We start from the raw sequence: 11,866 nt of genomic DNA, 5'->3' as shown, positions 1-11,866 counted from the left end.
TGATGAGGTGCAGGTGGCGGTGATCAGTACTCTGGAGATAGCGTGCGTTGTGATTGGGTGATGTTGGAACCTGACGTGTCTGTGACAGTAACCATTTGGATAACTGTTTTATTAATTAGTTTGTCCAATTAATTTGGCTTTCGGCTACCAACAAGTGTCAAGTAGGCTACCTTTTGTGTAATACAAATTACATATTTTAATCCATTCTGCAGAATTGCCCTAAATTAAGTGTATAAAAGGCAGAAGTCTAAGCATTTGTGTTTTCTTTTTATGCATTTTTTTTAATCACAGTGTTCAGCATTATACCCAATCACACGTTTCTGTGTGTGAATGCAGTGGCCAATCAGACGTGTTTAGATTCATTACATAACTTGTATATTTTATGTGGACTATTTACTGTACATTATATGGTTCAGTTGATGGTTGAGTATGCCTTTGAGCTGCATGTTGGTGTAAATAAACATAACTGCAGCTTCTGTTCCACCTTTGCAGTGTGAAGATGCTTTTGCTGATTTGTTGATAAAATTTTATTTGTAATATAGCTATAGCATTCTAATGACTAAAGTAATTAGTTAAATTTAAGTATTTAACATAAAACACAACACAGATACATTTAATAAGGTAATTATAAAAATGCTCTTTAAAAAAGTTAAAAAAAAAATGCTGCTATGTTTAATGTTAATTTCTGATCATGATAGAAACCAAAAAAGGTATTTTCCTACATGGCTGCCAAGACTGGCAATAGCATCCCTGGCACTGCACAGCTCACACTTAGTTTAAAGTCTAGATGGAACAACCATCAGTTTACTAACCAGACACAACTGACAACAGAAGCCCCCTGTTTTAAGTAACTCAGCAGATTCACAAAAGCCATAAAACAAGAGTAATTTAATGGGTTTGCAGTTGAGCTTTCAGCATCTGTCCCCTTTCAGATCATCTATATTGAAATCCAGACAGCAGAAACAGACAGAATCAGAACACACTCATGGCAATTCATAACTATATTATGTTTTGGTGAATTGGTGGCTAATTCATTTAAATCTGCTTACTCTTTTTTCATACAATTCAAATCTTACAAATTCATTTGAAATCAGCAACTAGTGAAATAGTTATCTTTCCCATGAGATTGAGTCGCACTCACATACTCCGTTTACACCAGTGAGATCAACAGAAAACGCTTTGCAATATAAAAACATTTCTGATCGTAAACAGATTTCTTTTTCTAGAAAATGCATCTGATGTAGTATAGACATTTTAATATCAAAAACATACAATGTTTAAAACTAGCAAGAATGTTAAAACATAAAATCACTACATATACAAATGTCGTAGACACCTATTTTTTTGTTTTGTTTTTTTGCAGTAGAAAATTCAATTCCTTTAAGGACTCTCTTCTCTCACACACAGGCTGGTTTCACAGGCCTCGTCTTCAGAGGTTTTGATGGGAGACTTTGGTGAGCCAGATGTAGTCGACTGTCCCTGAGTATAACCATAGAGCTCATTGTCAACCATCCCGCTGCCTTTAGTGACTAGGCTTTCACCTTTCCTGACTGGTCTGTCAGGTAAAGGTGGGCCGCTATCATCTTTACATTGTTTATTTTCAGCTTCATTTTTAAGCAGATGGGAATATACTTGAGACTCATCAATGTAACAGTAAGTGTGAGGATCTTCCTCCTCCTCCTGTGATTTGGGGATACCATGGAGGCCTGGAAGGAAAGCATTGGGATTGTAGTTGGACACTGGGGGAGTCTTATTCCTCTTCTTTTTCCTGTGCAATAATAAGATACTTTGTTAAGAATCAAATATCACAGCACAATACTTTGTTAGGGTTTCAAGTGCAAAGCTCAGATCCTAAACAGAACCAAACCAGTGCAGAAAAATTATTTGGAGATCTAATATTAATAATTATCCCTATACCTGAATGAGATAATTTCACTAAACTTATGGGCTCATTTTCATATAACATTAACAAAATCGCAGCGTTTGGCCACTGTTGTTGCTATAATGGAACAAAAGTTGAAAATGGCTATGCAACAGTTGGCACAACTGTCTTGAAAATTGGAATTCTGTGTCTTTGTCCAAGGTACTGTACCATCATTGTCTATGAAGTCATTGATTTAAAAAAAAAAAAAATATGGCTACCATCAGCCAGCCAACATTCAGAAGCTATTACAGGCTATCTGAGGCCGATCAAAATGAAATGAGGCCCGTTTGACTCATGGCCTCAAAAGACAATGAAAAATTGGAAAGAAATTGCCATTAGATGGGCACTATTAGATTTTACATGTGCTTTTGTAAGGATACTGATTGTTAGAAGGCAGCGGTCTGACTCTCAGATGAAGAACAAGAACGGTGTGTGTAACATTAGCAACACATTATTAGCTGTTTGATAACATAGTCAAGCAAAAGGCTAATCATATTAATTTATATTAATTAATGACAGAACCGTTGCAAGGGCTGTGCCAAGTGTGCGAGTGCATAGGGGCTCGCGCCAAAGTAAACTGACAGCTGAAGCAAGATTTTTTTCTTAAATATCCACAACACAAACAACAAATTGCTCATCACTATAGCAACACTAGACTCTCTGAGCTGGCGTGAGCGAGTGGAGGCGGGGCTAATTTGCATATTCATTGATCCGTGTATATTAAATGAGGCAAGGTTGTAGAGTTACGTTCAAGCTATTTTAAGGCATGAAGAATTTTTTTTCACTTGAATTGTTTTCTAAATGTGTCATTTTGGTGATCAAAGATTCGTTTGAAAGGATAAAATAATTGACTACAGGGGGACTTTAAACTATGTTTTTGAATAGCTCTCACCTGAGGACAATCGAGATCACCACAGCTGTTATGATCACAACACCCACAATACTCAGGATGATGCCCAGAAACGTATCTGAAAACATGACAATACATTTTATTTTATATTTCCCTTATTGATATAATATATGAAAAATTCTATGGAAAATCTAGTGGACAGAAGAATGTAAGGCTATCTCACTTTTGTTGCTCTGCAGTGTGATCTCCATCATTGCCCTGAAGCTTCCTGTCGGGGACTTGCAGTTAGTCATGTTAAGGTAAAAACTTTCTAGGACCAGGATATCATTAATATTCTCGTCCTTTTTAGCACTGTAGACTATCACTTGAGGCACAATGGTCTGCACTGCAATGTTTGTTTGCACCTCCGTACACTTGGGTTGGCTGACATTCATGAACTTCAGATTGCTCTTAAGCTGTGGCTCCATGTTAATGATCCAGGACACATTGCTGGAGGGTTTCATCCCAGACGGCCAGGCTGGGGTCGCCAACACTGTAGGATTATCCATTTTTGGTGCAACAGTGAATATATAGTGCTCTGTACGAGAAAGATAGAAGAGCAAAACTCAATAACTGTTTTGATTTTTTGTAAATCACTCGCACTGCATATATTTGAACCGTTACACTACTGTGGAATGATTTTGGCTTGGTTCAATTTTTTTAATGTCTTCTAACTTGCACTTGCTATATAGTTTCCTCAAAATAAAAAAGCAGCTACCGTTTGCAGTAATCTATAATGAATGTATAATGAAACACCTTACCTGATATGTCTTGTGTAAATGAATAAGCTAAAAAGAGTTCAGTTTCTAAATTCCAGTCATTGAAACTTGTAACGGAGGCAGTTACTGCAATCTTGGATTCACGGATCTGGATTTTCTCAATGGTTCCCTTTGGACAAAACTGTCCAACAGTGATGCCAGAGTTATCATGGGACACATTAAGGAGGAGGTTGCTATTGCATTCGTCCTCAGGCAGACAGTAACGCAGACGTGTAGGGGACTGTAGCTCCACTGAACTGTTCTGTGGGCCATGAAGATGCCATGTCATCATCTTCAGAACTCCTGGGATACAGTCCTTGTAATCGAAGGTTATATTGAATGTAGTGGATGCACAGTTTCTCCATTCTTTACATTCTGTTGATAAAGAAACAATGTAAGGGATTAATAGAGGAATGTTCAATATTATAGGCCAAGAACTAAAAGAGCATAAAGGCCCATTCACACCAAGAATGATAACTTTAAAGATATTCTATAATAATAACTATATAAGCATTAATATTAGTATTGCTGCTCTCCCTGCGCATCCATGCAGCCTAGCATGGATAAGATTCATGCCCAGAACAGAACCATACCGCCAGTACAAACTCTATGCAATTATCATTCATATTTGATGATAGAGGTCCTGACAGAAGCTCATTAAGCCATGAAAGAGACACTGTTCTCTAGGCGGCCACCTGTGCTCGGCTCCAAGACGGGGTCCAGATATGTGCCTAAATGATCAAATAACCTACACATAAATATATCGAAATGCCGTTTTGGCAAGTACCCCCCTAAACGCAGTCACTTACAGGGGTACTGTCTTAAAGTGACAGCAGCCAACATTAATGACTGCTGCAGTCATTGTTAATCTAGTCTCAGCCTCAGACTTCATGCCCACGGACCATTGGCTGAACATCTGATGCATATGGCACACTTAACTGGAAACATTTCAAGAGTTTCAAAGTTTTCACCTGGTTGAATTCTACAGGATGTCTGGAAGATATGTGTGTCACATTCTTTAACGGTCTGCCTGGAAACAATTTTCATGATGCCAAACCCCCATGTTTACAACTGTGACAATGAACGCTTACCAGGATCACATTTTTCAAAAGTATGTGAAGTTTGCGGCTTCATTGTTGTAGTAAACTTGCACAACGTTCTTGAATGAATAATTTCTTAGATGCACGCTGGTCTGTTATTGTAGAGACATTGACTTTCATTTTTTATGCTCCTAAACCTGACACAGAACAAAACGAACTGTGATTGGTTGCGTTACATGTCAGTCAAACATCTTCTTGGGCAGTCCTTGGCCAATGAAAGCTGCAATAGAGTCCAGACCTTCTGCCGTCAGTCTGAAGGTCTGGCTACACGAGACTATTGTTAATCTAACAAGAAAAGGCACATAAAATCACTCACTGCTCTTGAATGAATAACTTTTGTAGTTTTAAATAAGGATTAGTCTATATGTATACAGCAGTTATTTTACATTTGATTACTTTATTATATTTCTCTTGGGTATTATTTATCTGAATATCACTGTTAGTACATCTTCCTGAAAAAATGTAAAGCACTGTTTATTTCATTTGTATTTTTGTTCTGTTCTATTTTTTTGTCAGTTTTGTTTATTATTAGTTTCTTTGTTATTATTTTATTGTTGACTGTTTACTTGTCTTCTCTAGCTGTTTTGAGGACTTTTTACTGACATTAACCTAGTATTAGTTTTTGAAGTATGAATTATTGTGAAATTTCACTGACATTTAAAATTACTCATATCATGAAATAAGACTTTGATCTTATCACCCACCAATAATCGTGTTAAATAATTGTGATTTCAGTATTTTCAGTATATACCAAAATAGTCGTGATTATGATTTTTGCCATATTCTAGCAGCCCTATTCCCTCGTTATCGATATATTTGTGGTGAGGTCTTACAATTAGAACAATTATTGAAACTTTATAGTTATCTTCCTTTATGTGGTCAGGCCTTAACCCTATTGTTTTCTTTAAATTTTTCTTCTTCTTCTTCGTGTGCAACTTCCATTTGAAGGAAAGTTGTGACATTTGGCAAACTGATTGAGGAGGGTCAAAAAAGTACCTAAGTAAAAGAGTCAAACTCTAAAGCACCACCATATGGTCAAGATTCACATTTATGTTCATCATTATTTTTATGACTTTGGGTCTTAGAACATATTTATATTTCCCTCTGGTTCTTTCAGTACTGCAGAGAAGAATTAACCCATTTGTTTGTATCCTCCCCATTATTATTTATATTTGGCTTAGATAATCTCCACACTAAGACACAAAAATAAACCAAACCGAGAAGTTTTAGGGAATTCCTACTAATAATATTTTTCACCCAAAGTCATGTACCAGACCTGCTTAAATAATAGAAGTTAAGATAAATATAGATTTTACTGGTGAACCTAATAGTGACCTGGAAACACCGGAGCATTTTACACAGTGAAAAAAGCTCAAAACATTTAGGATATTGTCTTATTTAAAGCATAGATCATACCACACAGTTGAGTACCTCTGGTCTGGTTGACAGTCAACTCTAGTTCATCCTTGTTACAGTCAAAGGATTCAATGTCATAATAGTCTCCTGAAGCTATGGTGACTGTGTCCATTGCGTCCAAATCCATTTCATTACGTTTCAACACACAGGGGGACTTGGGATCCTTTTTCATCACACGTATTTGTAGCGTTTGGTTCTCAGGCAGATTCCCTTTGCACTGCACTGCAAAAGTGGTAAGAATAAGATAAAATAGATATCAAATAAACATTATATGAAATAAGGCATAATGAATAATTTTATGAGAAAAGAGATGAAGTGTCAAGAAATAGTGAACTCATCCAGTCCTAACCGACCTGTCTGTGTGTTATCCCAATTATTATACATTCACTTAATAAATAGATCAAAAAAAAGTTTAAGTTTAAATTATTTTTATTTGACCAACAAGATTTTTCACTCGTGTTACACAGGCCAAAAGTGAACATTGTTATTGACCAATCCTGATAATGTCTTCTCTCCAGCAATAAGCTGGTGTGTAGTGGAAGTTTTGAAATTTTTATATTTTTCATATTTTAAAAAAATTATTTAGATACCACTTGTAGTACACTATGGGTTCAAGTGTCAGAAAATCAGAATCAGAAAATTCCAATTTTCAAACAACCGAGAAAATGAAAGGCTCGAGAATTGTTTATTAATTTATCAAGAAATTTTCACATTGAAGAAAATTGTGCAAAAGCTGAAACTGAATATAATGAATGATGAATTTTAAACAATGATCTATTTAATTTTGTGTGGTATTTGTGGTTGTTTTACCCATGTTTGGTTTTCATTCATTCTTTTATGAGTACGCTATGGTGTTCATCAGCTGCCCACGAACAACGTTTGCTTTGACCTGTCCTCGTACTCTGTATCTGGTAGTAGAGAAGACGCTAAAAGCAAATTTTCTTTGTAAACACTTCCAAAGTATGAGATTGTGAAGAGTCAGTGCTTAAAATGACCACAGCAACACAACAGCAGAATAACATTTTCATTGATTGCTTCTTGTTTCTCCATGAGGTCTAAATAGGATTTACAAAATGTTTATCCATCAAAGATGGGACAGTACAGACGTGCTCCTCAAAATAACAGCCTGTAAGTACGATTAATTATTGATGTATATATTTTCTGCTGAGTTGTAGGATTTGACAGTGAACCAGACAAATGAATCTTTCAGATGATTTGTTTAAACATAATTCCACACAAAAACCCAACTCAACACTCTAGACCCTAAATCAACAATCTGGGACCATAAATGAAGTGGGCTCCATCCAGTCTGAGCTAACTAACAAAACCCCCAGCTAATTACGACGAGAATATTTTTGGTGTGCCAAAAAAAAAGAAAAATAAAAATAACGACTTATTTAGTGATGGCCAATTTCAAAACACTGCTTCAGGAAGCTTCGGAGCACAATGAATCAGCCAAAAATATTCTCGTCGCTTTATAATATTAATATTGAACCACTGTACTCACATGAACTGATTTAGATATGTTTTTAGTACATTAATGGATCTTGAGAGAGGAAATGTCATTGCTCCCTATGCAGGCCTCACTGAGCCATCGGATTTCAACTCTCAAGCCATTCCTTCCAGTATTTCGATAGCTTGTCTGGAATCTTGTCATCCCGACCACAGATGACTTTGCGAAGTTCCTGTTGGAACTTTTTGCGGGAAGAATCAATGGGGCAAGAAACCCAATCGAATCATAGATAGATTTCACAGTGGAAAGAATAGTCCTCTTGGTGGGCTGCTGCTCCTTTAAGTTGTTCTTGAAGAAAAAGGAGTCTGTTTCAGTGCTCCACTGAATTCCGAGAGCTCTCTCCACAGGGAGTGTATCTATATCGAGATCCAGCTCCTTCCCCTCTTTGGCTTTCTCCTCTACTGGAATTGAAGCTAAAATCGAATGACTATTACTTGTCCAGTTTGTCAATCTGAATCCGCCGGTGGCACAGACAGCTCTCAAGTCTTGAATCATGGCAATGGCTGCATCCTCATTGGGTAGGGAAGTTAGGCAGTCGTCAACATAGAAGTTCCTTCGGATGGTACTAAGAACCTCTTTACCAACGCTGCCCTCATTGTCCTCTGCTGTTTTCTTGAGTGCATAGTTTGCACTAGGTAAAGAGATGGCGCCGAAGAGGTGAACCAACATCCGATGCTCTCCCAATAGTTGGCTAGTGTCACCGTTAGGCCACCATAAGGACCACAGAAGGTCAGCATCCTCAGGTGTAACTTTAACCTGATGAAACATTCCTTCGATATCTGCCATGACTGCCACAGGTTCTTGAAGGAATCGAAGGATAACTCCAAGGAGACTGTTTGAAAGATCAGGGCCCTGTAGAAGCTCTTTATTTTTTAGGGATGTGCCTTGAAATGAGAACCCACAATCAAACACAACCCTAATTTTCTTTTTCCTCTTGTGGCACACGCTGTGATGGGGTATGTACAATACTCTTCCGAATTTTCCTGACAGTTGATCAAGTGGCACCTTTTCAGCATGCCTGTTTTCCAAGAGGTCACCCATGAATTCCTTATAATCAGTAAAAACCTGTCATCCTCTTTGGAATCTCTTCATAAGGGTAATAGCTCGCTGGTCGGCTATCCTTCTTATTAGGCAGGTAAACCTCCTCTTGACGGAATGGAAGTCGAAGTTGAACATCTGTTCTTCTTCCTCTTACATACAGTTTTTCCATCAGGTTTTCTGTAACGAAAGTAGCAGAACTTCCGGGATCAAGAAAAACATAAGTTTGGAGTATGGAGCGGATTTGGATTATTCACTGGAAAAATAGCAAGTTTATAGTCTAAAGCAGTGGTTCTCAATCGGGGGGGCACGAGTAGGCTACAGGATGGGAGGAAAAAAAACCTGGGAAAAAAAAAAAAAAATTGCAAATGTTTTTATCACTAAACTACTGTCATAAAAAGTTATAGTTTTGTATATACATAACTCCTGAATAAAAAGTTTGTCGAGAGTGAGCGCAAATGCAGGTGATAAGCGGTTTTATTAAGCGAGTCATTGAGTTGTTCATTCACGATTCGTTCAAACGGTTGATTCATCAAGAATGAGACAGATGTTTGTGAATGGGTCATTGAATCTTTGACTCAAACGATTTGTTCAAAACACTGAATCATTCAAAACACGGTTGAGTGTTGCTGTGAGATGCGCTATATTGTGATCTTTGTTTGGATTCATCGGATCTATTTTCGCTGCTAAAATAGACCAAAACAGTCATTATTTTGTCTAAAATGTAAGTGATTTAATATTATTAACTTGTTTGTTGAACTGTCATATCAGTGTCACATTTTCAATCGCGAGGTGATGGTAAATTAAGTGATGGTCAATTGTCAGCTCTCTTGGTCGTCAGGTCGTGTGATGTATGTTGCCGAACTGTATTCAAATGTTATAAATATAAAACACCACATTTTGAAATTTAACTGCAGTATGTCAATTTAGTTTATTTGTGTGTGCTGCGCTCATAGACTTTAGAAAACGGTGCTCATTTGTTTGATTTCTCCTCGAGAAGCTGCGCAAGCCTCAAAAGTTTAAGGTCCTTGCACCCTGACTGAGTCCGAAACTGTCGTATTCGTTTTTTCATATTCGTCATTTGGTGGCTCTCAATTGTCAAAAACACCCCTCAAAATATTTGCTACTGATGCGAAAAATGCAGAAAATCGAACCATCCGAATTAATTTTTATGACGGACGGAAGTTTCAGAGGCTGCAAACGTATAAAACGTGAGGTCGTATTTAGTTTTTATATATATATATATACAGGGTGCGATTTGTAGGGGGACCCCTTCTGGTGATGTTACTCCACAAACCACCAACAGAGCATATAAAATACCAAAAATAAAAATCTGTTTTTAAAACATTGCCAAGTAAAACGCTGTGTTTATATAGAACTGTCTCTTTTACGACCACAACAAACGGGACACTTTTCAGACGTGCATTCCGGCTTCGCCTCAGCGCCAGGCGCAAGTCAAACGAGCGCGGGAAAGGTGCAGGTGACGACAAGGCAGTTGAACAACAGTGAACTGCGGTCAGATGAGATGTTGTCAGGCTATGTCGGTAAAACTCAGAAAAATTAACATGACTGTTCAATCATCCGTTATACTGTGCTCGTGGCGCGCACTGAAGAATTGCATGTGCAAATGCGCTGGCGCACGCTGCATAATTACTTTATTATAGCTTAAATAAAGCGCAAAAGAAACTACGAGCATGCACCGTCCATTGTTCTGTTGTAAGTTAAGTCATGAAATTACCAAACATGCGATTAAAGCTGCCTCAAAACTGTGCATGCATGTATTTGTTGACATGGTTTTAAAGCTATTGTTGGCCTTAAAACGTCTTAAAAATGCACATATGTACACTAAGAAAATCTAAATTTTCTCGGGGGAGCATGTCCCCGTATACCCCCCTAGCAAACTACATTTTCTGACCTCGGTAATTATGAAACCCTGCATACGGCCCGGCTTACATTCTATCTAATGAAATCTGAGGTAAACGTGTATTTCTCCAAACGTGCACACTTTTGGACTTAAAGTTTGTATGTGTATGCACTGTGATCAAAAATAAATGGGACCAAATGCGATTGAATGTAAAGGTTTGTATCAGATCAGAAATTAAGAATTATTAGTGTCATTGTAGTGTTGCAAATATCTAATACTTCAAATCTCAAGGTTTAATCAGATTTTTTTTTTTTTTTTTGTAAAAAATGGGGGGGGGGGGGCAGCTTGCAAAAGGATGAGAACCCCTGGTCTAAAGAACCAACTTCTTTCTGTTCTGCTGACACAATGGTAATCGTAATTAAGTTACTGCCACCTTTATCCTTTTGGGAAGTATATTGCTGTTTGGAGGGCATGCTTTCGACATGGAGTATTGTTGGGTGCCTTCTGTGACAAGTCTTACAATCCAGACACTTTCTACACATTTTGCTTATATACCCCTTTAGCTCTCCATGGGGCTTTAGTGCTATCCGACTACATGTTTCCAATGCATGATTGCCAGAACAGAACAAACAGGGGGCCTGTAATGCAACACCGGTAGCCTCAGCACACTTTATTTCTTTTGTACTGGATATCAGTGATGATATGGAAGTAGCAAAGCTTTTCCTACTCCCAGACTTGAAAGGATGAAAGCCTGTCTCAGCCTTAACACTCTTGGTTGCAGAAGTAGAATCTAGAATATTGTCAAAGAGAGGATCTTGAAGCATTTTCAATATTTCCTATGTTTTTCAATAAAAGCAACCACATCCTGAAATTTAGCTCTACTGTGTGTTCTTCCAAGAATGTCACATACTGTGCTTCTCCACTTTTCACGTAATTTATATGGAAGCTTGGATATAATTTGCTTGAGATTGGAAAGTAAATCAAGATCAAACATGTTAGGGAGGTCTTCAGCAGCATTGCAACAGCTTCTCAAGTAAAGGGCATAAGCATTAAGAGCCTCTCCATCATCAGCCTTGATATTATTCCAACTCAGGGCCTTTTCCATATAAGCACTGGTGATTTTCACTTCATCACCAAAATGACATTTGAGGAGCTTCTTAGCTTCAGCATAACCCCTTCTAGCATCCATGTGCAAGCAGCTTGGACAAGCTCCTTTGATTGGCCAGACGTAAATTGTTCCAGACAGTAAAGTCTATCCCTACTATTGTAAGTCTTCTATGCAGTCTATCTTCTATGCAGTGTTTAAAGGCTTGCATGAAAGAACTAAAATTTAATGGGTCTCCGTTGAACACTGGAATCTCTCT

At 37.7% G+C, this 11,866-nt stretch overlaps 1 protein-coding gene across 1 annotated transcript in view; it reads right to left on the bottom strand.

Annotated features, from left to right (window-relative positions):
• Nucleotides 1–873: 873 nt before the first annotated feature.
• LOC125243982 (CUB domain-containing protein 1-like) overlaps nucleotides 874–11,866 on the bottom strand; it is a 50,623-nt gene continuing 39,630 nt past the window's right edge. The window contains exons 5-9 of the mRNA XM_048153877.1: nucleotides 6,103–6,309; nucleotides 3,575–3,946; nucleotides 2,998–3,351; nucleotides 2,817–2,892; nucleotides 874–1,768 (exon numbers count right to left, since the gene is read on the bottom strand). Coding sequence (XP_048009834.1) covers nucleotides 1,381–1,768; nucleotides 2,817–2,892; nucleotides 2,998–3,351; nucleotides 3,575–3,946; nucleotides 6,103–6,309 — 1,397 coding nt within the window. The 3' untranslated portion in view covers nucleotides 874–1,380. The remainder of the gene's footprint in view (nucleotides 1,769–2,816; nucleotides 2,893–2,997; nucleotides 3,352–3,574; nucleotides 3,947–6,102; nucleotides 6,310–11,866) is intronic.

This window comes from Megalobrama amblycephala, linkage group LG13 (genome assembly GCF_018812025.1).
Source record: "Megalobrama amblycephala isolate DHTTF-2021 linkage group LG13, ASM1881202v1, whole genome shotgun sequence".
NCBI classification, from domain to species: domain Eukaryota; kingdom Metazoa; phylum Chordata; class Actinopteri; order Cypriniformes; family Xenocyprididae; genus Megalobrama; species Megalobrama amblycephala.
Note: the sequence above shows the minus strand (reverse complement) of the source record. Positions and strands in the feature narration are given on the sequence as shown.